The 23907-nt window shown below is 38.7% G+C and overlaps 1 protein-coding gene across 16 annotated transcripts in view; it reads left to right on the top strand.

The window, feature by feature from the left end:
- Pum1 (pumilio RNA binding family member 1) overlaps window positions 1-23907 on the top strand; it is a 136148-nt gene that overhangs the window by 54741 nt on the left and 57500 nt on the right. For 8 of the 16 annotated variants that reach the window (XM_023702981.1, XM_004642918.3, XM_004642916.3 and 5 more), the window contains exons 4-7: window positions 6593-6701; window positions 7642-7820; window positions 19738-19904; window positions 22152-22422. The exons of 2 other annotated variants lie outside the window; for them this stretch is intronic. In XM_023702981.1, coding sequence (XP_023558749.1) covers window positions 6593-6701; window positions 7642-7820; window positions 19738-19904; window positions 22152-22422 — 726 coding nt within the window. Of the gene's footprint in view, window positions 1-6592; window positions 6702-7641; window positions 7821-19737; window positions 19905-21172; window positions 21197-22151; window positions 22423-23907 lie in introns of those variants that run through there. 6 more of the 16 variants (XM_023702987.1, XM_023702986.1, XM_023702985.1 and 3 more) reach the window with 4 other exon arrangements.

The raw sequence follows: 23907 nt of genomic DNA, 5'->3' as shown, positions 1-23907 counted from the left end.
AATATTTTATTTATTTGTGTGTGTGTGTGTGGCCAGCTCAGCCCACCAGGGGGCGGGGCTGGCTGGCATGTGGTGCTGGGGGATTGAACCACAGTCCCTGTGCTTTGTTAAGCTTGTTCTAAGTAGGTGCTTTAGACCACTGAGCCATCTCACCAGCCCCCATAAACTGACTTCTGTTTGCTTTGTTGGACCAATTCCTTTTTTTTTTTTTCTCTCTCTTTTTTTCTTTTAAGTGTATTTACTCCAGGGTATATAGGGTCTCATTACACAGATTGAATCATAGTGATCCTTCCTGTTTTTAAGCCTCCCAACAGCTGGAATTAGAGGCGCATGTCCCAGGGGCCAGGCTGGCACGCCATGCGGGGGATGGAACCCCTGGCCCCTGTATCTGCCTAAGCAGGCGCTTTAATCCACTGAGATATCTGGTTAGACCAATTCTTAATTTCTGTTATCTTTCTTTAGAATTGTCAAATCTTTTAATCCTCTTATTGCAAGATCTTTCTTCTAAATCTCTGTTGTAATCTGTTGCTCTTTTCAAAAAAAGTCTTAGGCCAGGGGTGGTACATCAGTAGTTAAAGGGCTTAATTAGCTCCCACAATACTCTGGGCTGTAGCCCCAGCCCTGCAAAAACAAAACAAAACAAAACAAAACAAAACAAAACAAAGAAATGAAAAAACCCCAGTCTTTATATTGCCAAGTTCTTGATACAGGGTAAGGAGGAGCTGTTTTTCCATATACTGTAAATTTGCATGTAAATTTTAGGTGATTGAATTTAAGTGTGCATGAATTGGGCAACTAATGCAACGACTAGTGTGCATTATATTGGATTGGTGAGCCAGGAAAAGAGGTTACTGTTGAGTTTGAAGTAACACTTGGACAATATATTGTCATTTTGTTTTATTTAGGTATCTATTGTCTTAGTCACTTTCTTGTTGCTGGGACACAGTACTTTACACGCATAATTTAAGGGAGGAGAGGTTTATTTTGGCTTACGTTTAAATTTTTAAGTGTTTTGTTAACTTTGTTTTTTAAACAAGGTACAGAAAACATCAGTGATTGCCATGGCTCATATGTCAGTTGTTTTAGTCCTTGCATGGTTTGCTGGCTGTAACCATGGACCCCAGAACTGCTCATGGCTTGGCAGATAGGACAAAAAGTCAGGGAGGAGCTGGAAATGAGATAAGGCCCCCATCCCCATCTGCTTGTGCTGATGAGACCCTACCTCCTGACAACACAACATAGCATAATGTACTCTCATGAATCCAGTCACATTACAAAAAGCCCCACCTTTGAATGCATGAGACTTTGTGGGGAGGGCATCAGGTTAAAAACCAGAACATGTATTTTAGCTGTTTGTTTGTTTATGTGTTGTTGCTTTTTTTGAGAGAGGGCCTGCTATGTAGTTCAGGCTGGACTTGAACTCATTATGTAATGGTAATCATCCTACGTCCTGAGTGACCATCCAGCCTCCTGAGTGGTGGGATTAAGTTTAGTATGTCTGTGTTGATTTAATTTTCCTTCCCTCCCTCTCTCTCTCCCTCCCTCCTTCCTTCCTTTTCTCCTTCCCTCCTTCCCGCCGTCTCTTTCCCCTCTCCGCCCATGGTCTAACTTCGTAGTTCAGTCTGACCTCGGAATCACTGTGTAGCCCAGGCTGGTCTCCAACTTGTGATCCTCTTGCCTCAGCATCTCAAGTGCTGGGATTATAAGTGTGTGTCATTATGCTTGGCAAATCAGTCAGTCAGTCAGTCTGTCTGTCTGTCTGTCTGTCTGTCTGTCCGTCTGTCCGTCCGTCTGGCTCTCTCTCTCTCTCTCCCTGCCCCCTCTCTCCAATGTATTTGGAACAGGGTTTCACTACACAGCTTGGGTCTTCCTGTTCTCAGCCTCCTCACCTCCTCAGCCCTGGGATTACGGTGTGTATCAACAGCCCCCCCTCCCCCAGCGTGCCTGACAGTGGGTGGGGCCAACATGGCAGGTGGTACTGGGGAGTGAACCTTGGTCCCTGTACTTGCCTAAGCAGGTGCTCAGTCTGCTATCTCGTCTGGCCCCAAGGTCTGGCCCCAAGTCTCCCTTGTTTTTATGTCAGAAACCCAGGCATTGCTTCCCAAGCTGCAGGCAAGATTTCAGCTGGAGATGTGCATATCTCAAGGCTCTCTTTCTGTTTTCTTTTTTTTTTTTTTTTGCGGTACCGGGAATGGAACTCGGGACCCTGCACTTAGCAGGCAAGCGCTTATTCTACTGAGCTATCTTCCCAGCCCTAATGAATGATTTTCTTTTTCTTTTTTAAGGCTCTCTTTCTGGACTCATGTGTCAGGGTCAGTTTTTCAGATTATTAGAGAGCCTTAGTTCCTAATGAATGTTGTGCAGAGATTTCTCTTGGATCTATGCTGGGTGGACCTCTCCCTAGGGTGGCTCATAGCATAGCAGCTGTCTTCACCAAAGCGAACAAAGCAGGACAGCAGAAGGGTGTAAGCAGTCATTTTGTAATGATCTCTTGGCTTACATTTTTTTTTTTCTTAGAGTTAAATCACTAGGTCCTGCTCCATAGTTAAGGGGAATAGGTTATTAGGAGTCATCTCAGATGCTAATAATTGAGTATACATGTATGGCTTGGGTAATGAGAAATACTAGGTTCTCTGATATTTTAGGGCTTGACTAAGTTTGCTTCTGTCTTTACCCCAACCAGTTTGGTTCAATAATTTTTGTTCTCCGTGATATGCAGAACATCCTTGAAATTCATTCATTCATTTCACTTTCCTCCTGTCCCCAGTCAACATGTAGTTATGCTTCTCTCCCACTTTTTTTTCTTTATCTTTTCTGAACATGGCTTTTCTGTTCTTATAGATAATAAAGCTTTTCCACCACTACTTTGCCAAAGCAAATTGCATTCTAGTACTTTTTGCACTGCCTCTAAGCATCTGCTTACAATTTATTTATTTATTTAGTACAATTTATATTTATTGATCTTTTTTAAAAAATGGGTGGTATTAAAAAATGGGTGGTATTAGTGATATAGTGCAGGGCTTTCACACTGAGCCACCCTCTTAAACTTGTATTTATTCATTCATCTTTTTCAGTTTTGAGACACACTGTCAATGCATTACCCAGGTTGGGCCTGAATTTGCAGTCCTCCTGCCTTAGCTTCCCAGAGTGTTGGGATTATGTTTGTGTGCCATTATACCTACACAGTTTATTTTTATTTATTTATTTATTTTTTGCAGAACCAGGTATTGAACTCAGACCCTTGCACTTGCCAGGGAAGCACTTATTCTACTGAGCCATCTCCCTGGCCCCCACAGTTTATATTGATTGGTACATAATAGTTAGAGACATTATTGATTCTTGTTGAGCTAGAAACTTAAGCTTTTTGATGCATTTTCCTTGAGATTCTCCTTCTTGTTAATATTATCATGAAGTAGAATTTCCACTTTTTAGCAGTTGGCTTCATATTTGCTATATTGTTTCCTGTTGAAAGAATTTACCTTAGGAAGAGCTTTATTATGCACTCACCTGCCTTTTTTTTTTTTTTGAACTCAGGACTTTGTACTTGCCAGGCAAGCACTGTGCAGCTGAGCTATATCCCTGGCCCTCACCTGCTTTTGCTGGCATTGAGCTTTATGACAACCTGACAAGTTATAGCCAGGGGTAACAGGAACCCAGAAATCATTTTTGAAGCCTTAAGCTCAAAGATTGCTGCTTTCAGTTAGCAATTTAACAGTTTATGGACAGACTATTTATATATGAAGTCTAATACTAGAAGTAGAAGCCATTTCTGTTTTGGTTTTTGTTTGGTTGGGGGGAAGTACTGGGAATATTCCCTCGTTTTTTTTTTTTTCTTGGAACCAGGGATCGAACTCAGGCCCTTGGGCTTGCCAGGGAAGCGCTTATTCTACTGAGCCATCTCCCTGGCCCCTTCCCTCAGTTTTGAGTAAATATTTCCCAGCTTTTGTGGAATATGATGAACACTTAAAAAAATTAAAGGCTAAGAGTGGTTTTAGTTACTTTTGCCCTATTTCCACTGTTATATGGAAACATAACCATTAACCAGTAAGGTATACACAGAGGGGTAGTTGATGTAGGCTCCTGTTTGTTCTCATTCTCTTCAAAATAAAAGAAAATAAATTCCGAGCTGAAAAGGGGAAAAAATCCTATTTGTCATCTTCGGTTAAGAATTTCAGAAGCTAAGAAAAAAAAGAAAATTAAAACAGGGACATTCCAATTGTCTCTTGAACAGTATACATCAGTTTGAGCATCACTTCTGGGATTTGAAAGCACCTATGTGTGATGCCACTGAATATGTTTATTGAGAATGTACTGTGAAGCAGACATTGTGCTAGGCACCCATTGACAGTATCTCTTAATTAGCACAACAACCTGAAGGATACTTGCACCATTAGTGAAAAAAGGGAATGAAGCCCAGGGCAGTTCAATAAAATTTCCTAGGTGCTTCACAGTTACCTAGTTTAGAGTTTCTTGCCTCTACTTCTTATCTTTAATCTGGACTGTTTCATCCTTCTTTTACCTCTCCCTTCTTACTTTGACCCACCAAAGTTAATAGACCTCAGAGGAATTGACTGCTGCCTGTTACTGTTGTCCTTTGAGAAAACTTATACATCTGTGCAATTAAATGTCAGATTAAAATGTCTTTTATTGAGGTTTGGTGAGATAGCTCAGCTGACTAAGTGGCTGCGTAGGCAAGCCCAGGAACTGGGGTTGGATCCCCAGTACCACAAGCTGAGATGGCCCCACCCTTAGGCATGCTGAGCCAGCCACTGAGACTGGACGTGGTCATGCACACCTGTAATCCCAGTGCCAGGCAGGCTGAAAACAGGAGGATCGCTATGAGTCTGAGCTGCATAGTGAGACTCTGTACCAAATACATTTTTTTTTTAAAGTCTTGTTATGATACTGTTTGATTAGACAGTAACAAAGTGAAAGATGCATGTGGGAACCACATTGGCCCAGGCAGTAACCCAAGCCTACAAGACAGATTTATAGAACTTTTTAAGAGTGGTTTCTAGGGACTGGGAGATAGCTCAGTAGAATAAGCACTTGCCTGGAAAGCGCAAGGGCCTGAGTTCAATTCTGGGTTTCGCAAAAAAAAAAAAAAAAAAAAAAAGAGTGGTTTCTAATTATTCTAAGAAACCTAGAAATTATGTTTGGGGAACCAGGATTCATTTTATTTGAAATGTATTTTGTAAAGGTGTATAGAGGGTGTATAGAGTCTCACTGTACAGATCAGACTTGTAGTGATCCTCCTCTGTTTTTCAGTCTCCTAAGTGCTGGTATTACAGGTGTGTGCCACCATGCCCACTCTCAATTGCTGTCTCAGCACGCCCCCTGGGGTGGGGCCAGCATGGCATGCAGGGATTGAACCCTGGCCCCTATGCTCTGCCTAGGCAGGTGCTTTAATCTGCTGAGCTGTCTGGCCTGCCCAAACCAGGATTCATTCTAATGGGTAGAGTTTAGCTTTTTTCTTCCTTATCATTAGGTTTTGCACTGTAAGTTGAAAGTTAAACCTTTATTGCAGAGGAGGGAAACAAATGCTTTGTATTTTCTGATGTTTTATTCTGTTCTTCTGAGTTTAGTTCTTTAGTGTGTTCCTTCTTATTTTTAAAAACAGTGGTTAAAAGCGATATCAAACTTTAAACTTTTCTGATAGCAGTTGAAAAGAAAACATAATTAGGAAAATTATGAGGTACATTTTAGTGAATGATACTAGACAACTTTTTTTTTTTTTTTTAATGGCACGGGGGATTGAGCTCAGGACCTTGTGCTTGCCAGGCAAGCACTTATTCTGCTGAGCTATCTCCCTGGCCCCAGTGAATGATACTAGAACCAGGAATGATGGTGTTCTTGTGAAATTTTCCTTTGTAACCCTGATCATTGATGCTTTGATCTTATGTGAAACTGTTGTGTTTGGCTGAAGTACTTAGTGTTTCCTTGGTTGAAACTTAAAGTTCTCATTGATTTAGGGCTATTGATACCTGCATTTCTAAGAAGTCAGAATAATTTTTAAACTCATTTTAATGTTACTTCCAACTACCATTAAAATTAAAAGATTATTTTTCTTCTAATAATAGCTCTTCTATGTTTTCAAAATTTTGGAAGTCTAATGTTGTGGTTGGGAAGTGTTTGTTTAAGAGTCTTATGTATAAAGGAAATGAATTTTCCCTGTAGCATGCAATAGCTGGGGTTCACAGCTCTTTTTATGCTCCAGTACTTACAGTACATCTGTAGGCAGAAGTGGTTGGTATTTTCCTTTTCACCCAGAATCCTCTTAGCATGCAGTTAGTTAATGAGACCAATATTAGTTCCATCCCTCTCCCTTAAAAATCTTGGCATAGTTTAAGAATATTAGATATGTAAGCTGTGCCTTCATTGGATGGTCTGATCAGTGTCCCCCTTTGCCTTAGTCTTCTTTTACCAAATAAATAGTAGTGCTTTGGCCACAGCTGTGTAGTCAGAACACTTCAATTAAAGACATTCAGGGCACGTGAACATCTTCAATACCCTTGTCTAAAAGAAAGTGTTGACTGCTGTACTATCATTCTTTATGAATTCTTTAAAAGCATCTATTATTTTTAATTTGCAGCAGCTCTTGCCAGGTAAAAAGTTTTGGGAAACAGATGAATCCAGCAAAGATGGACCAAAAGGAATATTCCTGGGTGATCAATGGCGAGACAGTGCCTGGGGAACATCAGGTAATCTAGATCTAGCATCTGTACTGTGATTTATGCCTGTCTTAGAGCTCCTTTCCTCAGCATTTGGCAAGTCATGAATTTTTACATCAGTGACATAAGCATGTCAAGCAAATGTCCTGTCCAGTAGTATAATTGCCATTAAGGAGCTTATATGATGTAATATATTAAAACAATTAACACAAAATCAAGTCTTCAGTATTTTCAAGTGCTAGCCACAGAGGAATGGTCTTATTTGAAATGACCATAATTTTAGCTATACCCTTCTGTTCTATACTATTGTCAGCATACTTGGAATTAGAAAATCTATGCCTGCTATTTGAAGTTCATATTTCTTTTTCTCCCCTTGCCCCTCAATACCGTGTATGGGATGATTTATCTTTATATGTACTTGGGGCCAAATGGAGTCAATGGGCAGACATTCTGGCGATAGACTGCCCCTGAGAGGGATAGGGGAGAACATGTAGAGGTAGACACAGCAGCAAGACGAGACAAATTAGAGGGAGGAAGGAGATAGAATACCCCAAAGATGGTGTGCTATGTCACAGCACAGTGTAAGAGTGGAACTTCAAGATGATAGTATCAGAAAAGATTGGATTGCATTTCTGTAAAAGGCCAGTAAGCTCATTTTAATAATACTGCCAGTAAAACATCTTAAAGAAATTCTTCTATTTGAAAGGTCTAAATGTTAATTTATTCATTTAGTTAGATAAACCAGTTACATGAATTGTTGTATTCTCTGCTATGCTGGATAAATGAAGTGTGTTCCATTTCCTTAGTTTATTTGGACTGTCAGGACCTAGTGAAAAATACTGTAGATTTCTGCTCAGAGGAACATGACAGATTTCCTGATTCCCAGTCATTGGATTATCCATGAGACAGGACTCATAATTTGTTTGGGCCTCTGGCTGCACTGTATCATGCTTGTGTATCTTTTTTGTAGATCATTCAGTTTCCCAGCCAATCATGGTGCAGAGAAGACCTGGTCAGAGTTTCCATGTGAACAGTGAGGTCAATTCTGTTCTGTCCCCTCGGTCGGAGAGTGGGGGACTAGGCGTTAGCATGGTGGAGTATGTGTTGAGCTCATCCCCGGGCGATTCCTGTCTAAGAAAAGGAGGATTTGTAAGTTGGCCTGAGGAACTTGTTCCTATCTCTCTTTCTCTTTTTTCCCCTAAAGCAAAATATACCTGTTTCGTTTCCTTAGTTACAGCAAGAACTAAGCATTCCATATTTTTAAGCATTTCCATTGTAAATAGAGCTCAGCAAACATGTTCAACTAAACTTTAAAAATGGAGAAATAGTATTTTTTTGGGACACACTGATAGCTATGTGATGATGTAGGAACTGAAATATAAATCTCAGTTTATTAGTCTTCCAGAAAACATTAGTCTTAGCTTAAAATAAAGATAAAAAACAAAGAGAAGGAATTTAAAAAAGAACGCTGAAGTTGAATGTTAATAGGGAATCTCAGATCTGAGAGCATTTTTCTGTCAGTATCCTTGGTGACCCTAAAATGATCTAGATTAAATCATTCTTGCTTGCAAACTGGACTTTATTATAAATATTGTCTTTGGCCCTCCTTTACTGAATAGCTTTGCCAGCCTATCAGGAAATTACAGAGTTTCTGTTAATTTTTTATCTGTAGGGTTTTTTTTTTTTTTTTTTTTTCCTTTCTTTGTCTTTTTGAGACAGGGTCTTGCTATGCAGCTCAGGCTGGCCTTGGGCTCACTTTGTAGCCCAGGCTATTCTCCTGACTCACAACAATCCTCCTGCCTCAGCATCCTGAGTGCTGGGATTACAGGTGTGCACCACCAGGCCTGGCTGAAGTACTTTTTTTAAGACTCATCGCGACTTACCCCTCTGAGGCTAAGTGATAGCTATAGGCTTTGTCTATAGCTTCTTCCTGTTAAACCTTAGTAGCCTTCCTCAAGAATCACTTGATAGCCTTTCTGAATCTATTTCTTCACTATATATATAACTAAAAGTCTTTTTATGTTACCATTTGATTCTTTCTCATTTTGTGTTTTGTGACTGATTGTACGTTTCAAGTCACAGCTAAGAAGGGCACAAGAGGCATCTCAGATCTATCTTCCTTCTTTCTGTCCTAATGGAATGCATTCTCTACCTTTTTACAGTCCTTTCTTCCTGAAGTCCTTTTTGGCTAATACCCCTTGATGGCAAGAATTTAGGAGAGACTTCCCTAAATCATATTAAAATTTTGCCTCTATGACCATCTCTTATCTTATAGCATGTATTAATTAACATTTTGATTTCCCTGTGTTTGTTGCTAGCTACTGGAGGCTTGGCCTTGTTTTCTCCCCTTTATTTTAAAACGTCTTAGTGTAAGAAGTAGAGTATTTCATTTGGATATAGCTTCCTCAAATATCAAGTATGATTCTTGAGTATTAGCCATTCTGAAGTTAATCTGAGTGCTTCTGGGTCTTTGACCCTTCAAAGACTTAGGTCAGATTTAGTGGCTTGGTGGATCAGATAGAAAAATGGGTTCTTACATTTGAACCTTCCCAAGGGACTGCTTGGGAAGAACAGGATATATCCTTTGGATGTGAGCAGTAGGATCAGTCCAAATAATCATTTGCCTTTTGTCTCATGGGAAGACTGGAGTTACTTCTCTTTTCACCTTATCCTTAGCTCGTCCTGCACTCTCAACCCTTTCCTCACCTATGAGCACAGATTCTTCAGAAGAAGTAGCATCTTCTAAACATTAGCTATGAATTTCATTTATTCACTAGAGGACAAAAAGAGTACTATGTGTTAGTGAATTGCTAGTGTGATGAATTGGAACCTTTGTGCTCTGACTGTACCTTTTCTGACATGTGTGCAGCCACTTTCTATTTTGTGGGGCTTATTTAGGAATCATGTTCCTGGGTATAACTGTGGTGTTTGTAGGAGGAAAAAAAGTCAGTGGAGGTAGGAGGAAGATAAAATGGTGGGACTAAATTATTACTGTATTTACTTATACTTTTCTTTTTACAAGAATTATTCTCTTAAGTCAGTTTTTTATGGTAAAGGCTGTGTCTTTTGGGTTCTTTTTCTTTTGTTTTTGTGAAGTTGGGTTTCCTCTTTAGTTGTCTTGGAAGACTGGCAGTTTTAGCTTTTATAGTACTGTGACCAGAGGAGATTAGATCTCAGAATAGATGAGATCAGGAGATTAGACAATAACAGTTGAGTAATTTACCAAGCTTCTGAGGCATGCATCACAGATAAATGAAAACTCTAAATCTATGTTTTAGCTTCTTGGAAGTTTGTGGTAATAAAATATCCCATATTTTGACTTGAGTTGCATCTATAGAGTGACAAAGGAAAAAAATAGATCAGTGACATCAAGCTATCATGTTACCTGCCATTTGTAACTGCTGATGAGTTTTAGGATTGAATCCTGCTGACCATATACCTAACTGGCTTTGCTTTGGCTGTTGGTTAGGGTAACACCTGACTAAAGCTATATTCACAGAAACCTGAATTACTTTTTAGTTAAGATACACATTTGTCTTCTTTACATAGGTGAACCTTTTCTTTTTAAAAACAAGTGTTCACTCAAAATGTTGTATTCAAAAAAAAATGTTGTATTCAGGTAACAAGGATGATATCGATATCTGGTTATAATTATTGTGAAGAGTAGTACTTGATAGTTGGAGTCTGAGTCTCCAGTTGTTTTATATTTTGTTTGTTGTTTTTCTGAGATAGGGTCTTGCTATCTTGTTTGGGCTGCCTTGAACTCACTTTATAGCCCAGGCTGGCTTTGAATGCTCAGTGTTCCTTTGGCCTCAACCTCCTGAGTGCTGGGATTACAGGTGTGCTTTACTGTCCCTGCTCTTACTTTTGTCTTTTTTTGTGGTAGTGTCTTGCTTTGAGATTAGGCTGGTGTTGAACTCGCCATGTATCCAGGCTGACCTCAAACTCACAGTAATCCTGCTTCAGTCTCTCAAGTGCTGAGATTATAAGCACATGCTACCACACCCATAGTTGCTTTACTTCTTTTGGTGACTTCATCTGTGTGATTTCCAGTAAGTCATGGAGAAGATGTATTCTAATCACTAGAGAGCTGAAAACATTATCTCTGATGGTATAGTGATTTTAGACCTTTTAGTACATACTAAGAAGTCATTCTCAGATATGACAACAAATAATCAATCCATAGTTTGACTTTTCAGGTGATGGGGGTTCGTAACTATAGTAATCTCATTCTGTAATAGTTTTTTATCTTCAAGGAGATTTCCTGGTTACACCTAGCATGATATTATTTACCTCTTTATCAGTCTTCCTTTGATAAAGTGGCCAGGCTAGGCTCAAACTTGAATCCTCCTGCCTTAGCTTCCCAGAGTGCTCTAACCCAGAACTCTCAAAATTCATTTTGGCTTTTTTTTTTTTTTAGATTAGTTTTTTTTTAAATTTTATTTATTTATTTTGTGTGTGTGTATGTGGCCAGCTTAGCCCACCAGGGGGCGGGGCTGGCTGGCATGTGGTGCTGGGGGATTGAACCGTGGTCCCTGTGCTTTGCTTAGTTTAGCTTGTTCTAAGTAGGTGCGTTAGACCACTGAGCCATCTCACCAGCCCCTCAAAATTCATTTTGAAGAATTTTTTTTCTTATTCTTTTATTTATTTGGTATAGTCTCGCTACACAGCTCAGACTCCTAGTGATCCTCATGTCTCAGCCTCCTCAGCACTGAGATTACAGGCATGCACCACCATGCCCAGTTTCAGTGGCTGGCTTGGCATGGCATGTAGTACCAGGTATCGAATCCAGGTCGTTGAGCTTGCCGGGCAGGTTTTTAGGCCACTGAACTATCACCTCAGCCCTTGAATTCATTTTGATTAGACAAAAAGTTTAATAGTTTTAGTTTCTGCAATAAGAACACTTACAGGTTGACAAGAGGAATGTGACAACCATATTTTATTCTTAGCACTTGGTGTAAATTCTTGGTAGCATTCCATATACAAATCCCAACCTTCAAGGTAGTTTGTGAATACGAGAAAATCTAGTAATGCCAATCAAGTCTTTAATTTTCTTTTGTATTGTTCATTTTGTTTGTTTCTGCTTTCAAATCAGATGCAGTTATATATTTTTCAGGCCTGTGTGTGCATCTAAGGACCCCACTACAGTTGATATGGAGTAATAGCAGCTATGTTCTTTAATAGGCTGGAGCCTACACAGTCAGAATAGCAGGTCATAGTTTCTGTCTTGTTGGTTAGGGAATTGAGGAAACTCCTTTAAAAAGTGATTGGGGTTTAGACTATTATAACATTACAGAAATATAGATTATTTTTAGAAGAAATACCTTGTGAAGGTCTTTATGCTTGTTCTGTGTAGAGTGACAGCTTTTGACCTAGAGGAGAAATCATACTGGTAGCAGTTGATTTTTATTACAAAAGTTGTTTTTCTAGGCTTCACTGCATTTATTTTAGGTAACAGGTACTATTTTAATTGATTTAAGAGGGGAAAAAAACCCTTTGAACATTATAATACAGGGAGAAATTACATGTTAGAATCTCAACTGGATTTTAGTTTTCTCATTTGCAAAATGGAAGTCTGATTTTTGTGGCTATGTAAACTATGAAAAGCCTTTGTAAATCACGTAAAGGGTGCTTTCACACAGTCAGTGTACCACTAGCATTTCCTTTGCCTGGGAGCTTATGAGAAATGCCCCTTCTAGATTACAGAAGCAAAATCTACATTCCTGTACAGTTTGTTTCCTTCTCTTCCTCTGTCTTTCCCTCCCTTTCTTCCTTCCCCCTCCTTTTCCTCTCTCCCCCTCCCTCCCTCCCTCCCTCCCTCCCTCCTTCCTTTCTCTTTTCTTTTCTTTTCTTTTCTTTTCTTTTCTTTTCTTTTCTTTTCTTTTCTTTTCTTTTCTTTTCTTTTTCTAGACAGGATTTCGTTGTACAGTTAAGGCTGGCTTTGAACTCACTTTGTAACCCAGGCTGGCCTTCAAACTCGCAAAGATCCTCCCTCTTCTCAAGTGCTGGGATTACAGGTATATGCCACCACACCCAGCTTCATGATTAAAGCTTTATAAGTTTTCTTTCTGTATTAAAGCTTTATAAGTTTTGCAATCAGATAATTTCCTCAGAATGCAGAATTATCAGGATGCTCTTAGAAACTCATATCCAGGGTAGAGCCCCTTCAGATTTGGGTTTGTGTTAAAACATCTTCATGCTCTACTTTGCATTGTCAAGCTTTTAGATTCTGACTAAATAAAGAAAAAGAGAAAAACCCAGTAAACTATTTGGAGAAGTTAAGCAGACACTACTTTTCTCATGTAAGATATATTTTCTTTTTCCTCTTGGATAGCACAGTAGAGGTGACTGCTCTTTCTGCACATTAGAAGATGGGTGATTCTGTCCAAAGTGCCTAGCATGACTGTTCTGTAGTGTACACTTACTGACTTTTGCCTATTCTGAAATTAAGCATATTTCAGGTAACAGTCTGCCATACTTTAACTGGAAGGATTTCCTTTTTTAGTGTACATAAAATGTATCAGATTAGATGAATCTCAGAAGAACCAGTTGGACAAAGAGTCTAATGATAAGTTTGGAACCTTGGAGCATAGGGTATCTAGCAGTTTTTTAATCCTTTGGTAAGTGGGAGGAAAGAAGATGAAAAAGACAATGGGAAAACTGCAAATTGGATAAAGTACTTTGAAGGCTTTTAAAAAAATATGAGTTGTAAAAAAGAGGTGAATTGCATTTCTATGAATTGCTTTAATCTTTAGGTAGTACTTTGTTTCTGTTAATATATAGTAAGGAAAAATAAGGGCTTGGATTTAAACTTTGTTTTAATTTTAATTCTGATCTTTTTTTTTTTTTTTTTTTTTTTTGGTGGAACCGGGGATTGAACTCAGAGCCTTGCGCTTGCTAGGGAAGCACTTATTCCACTGAGCCATCTCCCCCGCCCCTTTAATTTTGATCTTGATGTAATTTTTTTTTGTGGCCAGCTCAGCTAGCCCTTATAATATGCAGTTACATATTACTGGGCTGGGCTGGCACAGTATGTGGTGCCACGGATCAAACCACATTCCCTGCACCTGCCTGTTTGCCTAAGCAGACTTTAGACTGCTGTAGTATCTCACCGGCCCTCCCATCTCATTTTTTTGCTCTGCTGTACTGGTTTATGAGTTGGGTATCTCATGAAAGGATCTTGTTGTGTTAAATTTAGGTTTCTTTTTCCTCTTCATGTCCTTTTCCCCCTTTGGTGGTATAGGGAATTGAACCTAGACCTTTCCCCATCTCTCACCCCCTTTTTTTTCATTGTTATTTTGAGACAGAGTCTCACTATGTAACCCAGGGTGGCTTTGAGCTCATGGTGTCTCAGCCTCCCAAGTGTTGGGATTATGGGTGTGCACCACTATTATGGGTCTGCCAGCCCTTTTTAAAAAAAATTATTTTTAATTTAATTTAATTTTTATGTATTTAATACAGGGTCTACAGGGTCTCACTGCACAGATCAGACTTGTAGTGATCTTCCTCTTTTCAGCCTCCCAAGCACTGGGATTACAGGCATGCTCCACCATGCCTGGTTTCAATTGCTGTCTCAGCTTGTCCTCAGGGCGGTGTGGGGCTGGCATGGCATGGGCATCAAACCCAGGTATCCTGCACTTGCCTAAGTAGGCACTTTAGTCTGCTGAGCTATCTGGCGGGCCCTATTTTTTATTTTTTATTGGTACATGTTTTTATTTTAGCTTTTGAGTCAGGGTCTTGCTGTATAGTTCAGGCTAGCTTTGAACTGTGGTGTCCAGGCTGGCCTTGAATTCGTTGTGACCCCTCCTATTTTAGCCTTCCAAGTGTTGGGATTATAAGTGTGTATCACCATGTCCAGCTCCCTGGACCTTAAAATTTTTTTTTTGGAAACTTTAAGACCTGGTCTTGCTGTATGCTAAGTTGCTCAAGATAGACTTCAAGTTGGGATCCTCCTGCTCTAGTCTCCCAGAGTGCCAAGATTAGAGGCATGCATCACCTGAAATACAAAGGTATTTCACTTGTCTGGTAATTTAAATTCGATCTCTTTTCCCCCCCAGCTATAAACTGCCATACCCTAAAAGAATTTCACAATTTAGTGTTCTTGCCTTTTTTTTATTTTTTAATTTTTTTTTATTTTGGGGAAGGGTCTACAGGGTGTGCAGGGTTTCACTGTTAGATCAGACTTGTAGTAATCCACCTGTTTGCAGCCTCCCAAGAGCTGGGATTACAGGCTTGTGCCACCATGCCCAGTCTTGAGCCTGCTTGCAGGTGCTTTAATCCACTGAGCTATTTGGCCGGCCCTTGTTCTTTCATTTTTGTGAAAAACATAATTATGTTCAGGACGAATCAATATTTAAATCAATATTGTGGTATTTTTTGGATTCAGTGAATCAAGCAAATACACAGAACAGTTTCTTCCTAGAAAAAAGCTAGGCATAGAGATGTGTGCTTTAGTATTTAGGAGGCTGAAACACGAGAACTGCCCCAAGTTCAGAATCAATCTGAGCTGTGTAATAAGACTCTTGGAGGGATGGAGTGGATAGAGGAGAAAATTTCTAGTGTCACTGAATGTAACTTTGCTATGTGGAGCTTTGTTGTAAGATCATTATAAAGTAAGAGCAAGAATTAAATCCTACTTTTGACTACATTCAGAATTCAGAGATACACTTAGAAGTATTTTTCCCTTTATATGAATCTTTTAAGGAAGTGGAGCTATACATACAGGACTCTGATCACAGCAGTGTATGCTGTTTCTAAGTATGCCTGTTTCTCTCCTTATTCATTAATGTCTAGCAGTGGAACATATTCCACCTTAGAATCATTTTTGGTTCCACATTGTAAATTTTTTATTGGGCTTGGAAAGTTCAACTTAGGAATTTTTTTTGAGCAGTGGGTTAATGGCTATCCAAAGGAAGCTCATACAGAAAAGGTGCTGCTGTTCTGTACTTTGTCCATTATTTAGCTAATTGGTTTTTTAGTACCATCATATATTAGGAAATACATAACTCAGAATGCAAAACATACATAAAATGAACTCTGCTTTTTTCTTCTTTCTTTCTTTTCTTTTCTTTTTTTTTTTTTTTTTGAGACAGTGCTGGCCTTGAGCTCACTTTGTATCCAGTGCTGGAAATTACAGGTTTAAACACCAGGCCTGGCTAAACTCTGCTATTCTGATGCTTATGTTGGACTTTATATTGGTTCTCAGTTGTGGGTGCTTATCAAAGCTTCTGAAGTAAGAACTGTCATCACATTTAGTGGAGCTTCTGTTGACCAAATCAGAATCTATGAGCCAAGATGCTTCGCTTATAAAGATTAGAAAGATAAACCAAATTACAGAACCATAGCACTATAAAAATGATTGTGCCCTGGGAAGACCAAATTGGCTGTACACTTGTATTTCAGAATTTGAGCATTTAAAAATTTTAATCTTGGTATCTTGTATAGCTCTAGGAAACATTGTACTAGTGTATCCCTTTTACTAACAATAAGTTGCATTTGTATGAAATGACTTGCTCTTTAGAAAATGTTTATACATACATTATTTCATCGATGTTCTCATTTGTTCTTTTTTCATAGCTACTCTTTATTAAACAAAAATATACCATTGTATAGACAAGCAAACTAAGATTAAATGGCTGGTCCAAGCCTTTTGATGAGTAATTGTTAGCAGTTGAAATATAGCATGCATTTGGTGCACCCTGTATCAGTACTTCTTGAATTGACTATTTAGCTGTCATAGCCTTATTTTACATATTTTAAAAAATGTAAAAATACCGTAACATTTGGGAAGGTAAGCATGGTAGTACATATCTGTAATTGTAGCACTTGGGAAGCTGAGGTAGGAGAATCAGTACCAGTTTGAGTCCAATATGAACTACAAGACCATGTCTCAAAAAACAAAAACCCACACACAGAAATATCATAAAATTTACCAATCCATTTGTGCTTTTGTTGTATTCTTTAGGATATTCACATGTCTAAAAGACATTACTAGACTGGGCGTGGTGGTGCACACCTGTAATTCCAACGCTTAGGAGGCTGAAAATAGGAGGATCACTATGAGTCTGATCTCTCTAGTGAGACCCTGTAGACCCTGTACTAAATACATTTAAAAAAAAAGAAAGAAAAGAAAAAAGATATTACTACAATCTCATACCTAAAGATTTTTTGATAAGTAGATTTCCCACTTGGACTATCTCAGGAATCAAGACTGGTCTGCCATGCAGTTTTATTGAGGATTCACTGTTGATTTATTGAGCTTTTTAGAAAATAATTTTTTTTTTTCTTGTTGGTGGTGGTGGTGGTGATGGTGTAGGGATTAAGCATGTGTTCTTCCATTCAAAAGTGTACAAGTTGTAAGTGTTCTGGTCATGAATTTTTATAAAATGAAAAAATTCGTGTGACAGCCATCCAGATCAAGAAATGGAAGCATCTCTGTGGTCTCTCCCTTCCAAAAAGAAGTATGTACTATTCATGCTGGCACCAAGGTTTTTCAGAGTAGAACATCAGGCAATAGTATTTTGTAGGAATAAACATCCCAGGGAAAAGCAGCTTGTCCCTGGGAAATCATTTGAAAAGCTAGCTTTTGGCAATGTAATCCTGCCCTCCCTCTTCCTTTTGAGATTAAGTTTAGGGCCTTCACACTGTGCTAAATCACAGCCCATTTTTATTATTTTTTTTTTATGTTTTTGGTTGTTAAAGGGTCTCACTATTTAGCTTTGACTCATGTTGATCCTTCTGCTTTCAGCCTCCCCAGCTCTGGGATTCAGAGGGCGTGCACCACTATGCCTGGACTCTGGCAGGTTTAGCCTGCCCTGGGGGCAGGGCTGGTGTGGCATGTGGTGCCAGGGATTGAACTTTGGTCTTGGTACTTGCCTAAGCAGGCACTTTAGTCCACTGAGCTATCTTGCCGGCCGCCATTTTTTATTTTGAAGTGGGATCTTGCTAAGTTTTCCTGGCTGGGCTCAAACTAATGATCTTTCTGCCTCCACCTCACACCCTTCTGGTATTACAAACTGGTGCCACCATGTCTGGCTGTTAGTATAATTGAGAAAATTACTCACAGTGGCATGTTTTAAGGCAAGGTCAGGATATGAATAGATGGGGTGAGTAATTTCTCAGTGTTTGTGAAGGGTCTCTGAAAGATAATTAAGCACATTAATTTTGATCAATGTGTATTCCTTGCTGTCGGTTTTCTTTCGTGTTGTGGAAATTTTGTATACTTTATTCTGCTTCCTTTGCATTTTTCCTTCCAGAAAGTAAGGGGAACTTTGAACTCATTGAAGATGGTGGTGCTGAGTCAGTGATTTGATTTGTATACCTAGAAAAAAGTTCCTTATTCATGACTATAGGATGATTCTTAAAGCTCTTTTGCTATTAATATGTAATCATTTCCAATATATTACCACCATCTAGACTCTTAACTTGATTTGCTGATAACAAAGCAAACAGGAGTTAATGTTTTACTTTAGAAGTCTAGTTTTATGGGGGGGAAGAGAGAGAGCGAGTGAGAGCGAGCGAGTGAGCGTGAGCAAAAGTCCTATTTATTGAGCTCCTGCTAGTCCCTATATTCAGTGTTAGGGATATAAAAATGAACACACAATTTCCTGTCAGTTTTACCATTACAGTGTGGAGAAAGCTAGTATCTCTAGTCATCTTTAAAAATCTCCTTGCTTTTAGAATCCTTTCATTTTCCCTTCTGCTTTAGGATCTCAATGTGGTACTTAGCTATTATTCAGTCTTTCTGAATTAATAACAGCTTCATATTTTAAAGATTCTACTCTGCAAAACACATCTCAGTGACTGAGAGCTATGGCTTGTCATCTTGATGTTACATGAAGCTAAGTTGTATATCCTAAGTTCCATGTCATGTTTCTTTTTTCATATTATATACTAAAGTTGTCCTTTTCTGTATCTCACTTATAAAGAGAATGAATTTTAAAATAAAATGGGCTCTGAATTAATAGTCAGAAAGTCTTAACAATTTCAGAGTTCTTGAGTTATCCTTTCTTCATCAGCAATCTAAAAATTATTGTAAGATCATTTTTGGTTTTATGTCTGCAGCCCTTCCTTTGTACACAATCAGTCCACAACTGATTGTCCGTGGTTCTGTCCTCCGTTACTTATGTTCCACCCTGTTTGCTTTTGGTGACAGAAAATGCTGTGTAGTAGCTCTCATCTTCTGTTGATTAGATTTGCCTTTTCCCAGGAGCTTTAATTTGGCTCATGTGTGTTTATGTGTTCCTTTATCCAGAAGTAGGTGGTGAGGAATAACAAAGATTACTAGTGTTACAAAAGCAAAGATTACTTTAGTACCTTTTGATGTAAGATTCTTCAAAGTTCTCTCTACCATATCAAGCAACCATACCAAATAGATTTTCCCTTTGAAAATCGAGGTGCATTTTTAATATATAAAAAGCCCAGTGCTTAGCTTTGGCTATTAGTCAGAAGAAACTTGCTTTCTTTCCTTAGAAAATAGAATGTAAACATGTTTGACAGCTATCAGTTCTTCTGGGCCAATGTTATGAGATAAATTCTTTCGCATCAACTCTTTTAGAAGGCCTCCACTTACATCATGTTTGGAAGTAAAGGAGGTTATATTGGATAGTGGGGAGATATGAAATTTCTTTATGAGCTTAATACTTTGCCTTTATATTACTAACTAGCTATCATACCTGGGGGTACTAGGAGTTATGTTATTACATAGACATGATTTGAAAGTAGAGAAGTGGGATCGAGAGGCATACAATTGTGGTTGGGCTTTGGGCTGAAAGGGGAACCTCCCTGTCTCCCCACCCACCCATGAAAACTAAAAACAGTGGGGTGGTGGGGACATTGGTTGTGGTAAGAGTGTCCTAAATTCTGTAACAAACATGTGTCTGTCTTCCCCATTTGGTGAGACTTTCTTCAGTGTTCCTGCCTGTGTTGTTTGTTAATTGGATGTAACGTCTGAAAGAGTGTGGGCACTTCCTCTTCTGACCAGCACCTAGAGTAGCCTGATGTCTGCAGTGGATGTCCACTGTACTAGTGATGATGATTAGTGAAGCTGAAGCTATTTTTTAAACAGGGCCCAAGGGATGCAGACAGTGATGAAAACGACAAAGGTGAAAAGAAGAACAAGGGTACGTTTGATGGAGATAAGCTAGGAGATTTGAAGGAGGAGGGTGATGTGATGGACAAGACCAATGGTTTACCAGTGCAGAATGGGATTGATGCAGACGTCAAAGATTTTAGGTTTGTATGCTTTCCACTTCTGATCTTTGAATGTGGGCTGTGCGTTTTTGTTTCAATTTATATTTGTTTTAGAGAGGCCCTTGTCCCATTTTCTTCTAAAAAATTGAATCTAGCATAGGCCATGCTATAAAGATGTTAATTAACTGATGAGGTGGAATTTTTCTAAGAGTTGTCTTTGTCTGATCCTTTGCCAGAATGGTGAATTTTGCATCGTGTAGAGCTCTAGAGCTTGTAGAAAGATTCCATTAAAAATCTAAGTAATTCTCAAGTATCAAAATCACCTCAGATAGGCACCTTCGACTTTTCCAAGCTTCTTATAAATCACAATATCAGGTACCTCGGGCATGTTAGTGGGAAAGAGTTGAAAACTTGTATATTAACTCATTTGAGTTTCATAAGCTTCTTTAGAGGTGGGTGGGTTAGATATCATTTTCCTCATTTTGAAGAACCAGAGATACAGCTTAAATGACTTGGGTTTAATCCTATCACTTCCACAGGTGCCTCTCTTCCCATCTCTGGTCCTTATTAACTTGGCAGATTTTACCTTATCATTTAATACACACAGTATTACATACTTGTCTTTCACAGTGGGCAACTATTTCTTATTTATACTGGCAACCTTTGGTTATAAGAATGAATTTTAAAGATTTATAAGAATCCTATATAGTAAACAGGTAAATAATACAGTTACATAATTATATAAATACTATAAATATATAGTTAAGTAATTTAAATTGGAATTTCAGTGTCAGCCTAAATTAATAGGAATGTATTTTCATATGTCCCACATAGATGCGCGCGCGCACACACACACACACACACACACACCATCACAATACCTACCAAAGTTAAAATTAGAATGTATTTTGTATCATTTGTAGAACAATGTATCGGTTGTTTAATTTTTATATCTTGAATATGTATATAATTAGTCTGTGCATAAAATTTGAGGCAAAGGGTAACACACTCTTCCATGTTGTCATTTAGCTGAGCTCAGGTGCTCTTCCACTCTAAATTGGCAAGCAGCCTGTAGTATTGTTTTGTATTACTTTGCTGGGGGCTGGTGGTGCTCTGTGCATGAGGGAACATGAAGTTACACTTACTATAAACCAGCTATGGAATTTCTTTCAGGGATGAAGGACATTGAATGTAGCCAAATGCTACATCCCTTGACTATAATATTAATATATGTTAGTTTGATTTTGTTTGTTATAATTCTGTAATCCTTTTACATAGGGTGATGGTATATCCTGGGCTCCCCAGAACAGCATTCCTTTATACTTATATCCCAGGTAACTACTAGTAGTACCCTTTTTTTTTTGCTGTTTGGAGTGTCCTAGCTTGGATGATAAATTATATCCTCACATTAGTTTTAATTTTTAGATTTATCTTGTTAATAGGGGCATAGCCTTAATAGTGAATGAATTTTTGCTGTTTTGAAATGGTCTGCATCTTCTGGCTTATTAAAAGGGAAGAGAGTCTTAACATTGGTCATTAGTATCAATAATACATAAAATGTTTTTGTTAGAATCATTCTGAGATGTGGAATTTCCTGTAGAAAGACTTTTTTTCATTGGCTGTATATTTAAAAAAAATACATGTTGTATTGTATATTAGAATGTTTGGAGTACGTAATGATTACATTCACTGTGGGGTGTTGGTACATATATAAGAGACATCCTAATTCTTTTGTCACTTTCCTTTCCCCCTCCCCCGATGTTGGGGGCATATTTTACTACCTGTGTTTTGACAGGCATGTTTGTTTTTGTTTTTTTTGAAATAGGGTCTCCCTGTGTGGTTCAGGTTGGCCTTGAACTCACTCTGTAGCCTGGGCTGGCCTTGACCTTGAGGCAGTCCTCCTGCCCTATCCTCCTGAATGCTGGGATTACAGGTGGGAGCGACCATGCTCAGTGGGATACCTGTTTTTATGGATGCCACAAGCAACATTTTTTTCAGTTTATCTAGTGCTCCTCAAATCTGAACTTTTGATGAAGGGATTGTAAATTAATAGCAGTTAATTAATAGCAGTTAATGTAAATTAATAGGTGGATGGGTGGGTGGTGGGTGGGAAGACAAATAGAAAAATTAGAGGATGTAACCCTATAAGGACTGTAAAGCTATTTTATAGAAATAGCTTTAAGTATTATTGATAATGAGCTTTGTCAACATTGTCCTTAAACTTGGGATTGCTTTAGTGTCCCTTCCCACTCAAAATAAGGTTTAATGCCCTTTACTTTCTCTGTTTAGCCGTACCCCTGGTAATTGCCAGAACTCTGCTAATGAAGTGGATCTTCTGGGTCCAAACCAGAATGGTTCTGAGGGCTTAGCCCAGCTGACCAGCACCAATGGTGCCAAGCCTGTGGAGGATTTCTCCAATATGGAGTCCCAGAGTGTCCCCTTGGACCCCATGGAACATGTGGGCATGGAGCCTCTTCAGTTTGATTATTCAGGCACGCAGGTACCTGTGGACTCCGCAGCAGCAACTGTGGGACTTTTTGACTACAATTCTCAACAACAGGTACTGTGTGTGTCTCTGTTACTCTTCCTTCTTTCCCTCAAGCACATAATTCAAATAATTAAGGATGAGGGGTTGAGGGGAGGGTGGCATTATCTTAGGCTGTCATTAGCCAGTCCTTACTGTTTTTAACAGTGAAATGGGTTTACAGAGCCCCTATCTTTGCCCTCAGGAAGCTGGCTTTTCATGCCAAGTTTACTGGCAAGAGAGCAACCCTACTATAAGTGTGCTTCTTTTGACTCTTTTCCTCTCAGCACCTGGGGAATGGGTGAGGTGGTGTTGCTTCTGTGTTACTTTCTCTGAAAGTTTATGTGGTTGTGATCCTGCTGATTTGTTTTGTGAAATAGTGAACTCCATTATGCCAAATCATATTAGTCATTTCTCATTTATTTGCTATACATAGCATAGTTATTAACATAATTGCTATAAATAACACAGATAAAGATCTGATATGTTTCAGAAGAGTTAGAATATGATTAGGTGAACATACACAAAAAATCTACAAATAGGCCTCTTGGCTCTTTCATTCACTTCTGGAAATTTTTGTAAGTGTGCCTTGTAGTTTTGAAGGCATAAGAGGACTAATTCTAGACTTTCTGATCTTCTTTTTTTTTTTTTTAAAGAACATACAATTCAGGGTCTTGCTAAATTGCCCAGGTGGAGCTCAAACTTGTGATCCTCCTGCTTCAGCCTTGCAGAGTTCTGGGATTATATGTGTTCCTCACTACATCTGGCTTGAATGGATTTTGACTGATAGGCAGTTCACAAAGTTAACCTTGAAAAGTTTACCAAAAGAAATCTCATTACACCCAATTTTGTGCATAAGTTCATTATCACTGATTATTGTCTAATGGAAATTGGTATGGGTTCCTAAATTTTATCCCTCCAGGCTTTCTATGCATTTTGCTTTTGATCATATTTTACTGTACTTTGCACTTTTATTTAAAATCCTTCCTTTGGTTGGCTGTATACCAAAAAGTTTTCAAGACTGCCTCTTTTCACCTCTGTTTGTGCCTTGTATCTCCTTTAAAAAAAGGAGTAACCTATTCTTCTCCCTTGTGGTCTGACTTCTCTAATGTTCTTGGCTGGATTGGAATTTCCTTGAGGCTAGGAACTTGGCTCTACATCACTTTAGTAGACCAAGTTTTCAGGGAATCTTCCTCCTATCTCTGTTATATCTTTGTGTTTCTCTTATACTTATTTATTTACCTATTTATTTGTATACATTGAATGATTGTATTAGGGTTTGAACCTAGGGCTTTTATACTAAACTACATCCTCAGCCTATATTGTATTGTGCTATTATTATGGACTTATTTTTTGAGCAGCGCTTCAAAGTTACCCAGGCTGACCTGGAACTTGTGATTTTCCTGTTTTTGCCCCTTAATCTCTTGTTTTTAATATACTGTACTTTCAAAATTTACAACTATAAAATTACTGTGTAGTACTCAGGAAGGTTACTGAATATTACCGGAGACTGTATATATA

Source organism: Octodon degus, unplaced genomic scaffold, assembly GCF_000260255.1.
Source record: "Octodon degus isolate 3935 unplaced genomic scaffold, OctDeg1.0 scaffold00163, whole genome shotgun sequence".
Lineage (NCBI taxonomy): Eukaryota > Metazoa > Chordata > Mammalia > Rodentia > Octodontidae > Octodon > Octodon degus.
Note: the sequence above shows the minus strand (reverse complement) of the source record. Positions and strands in the feature narration are given on the sequence as shown.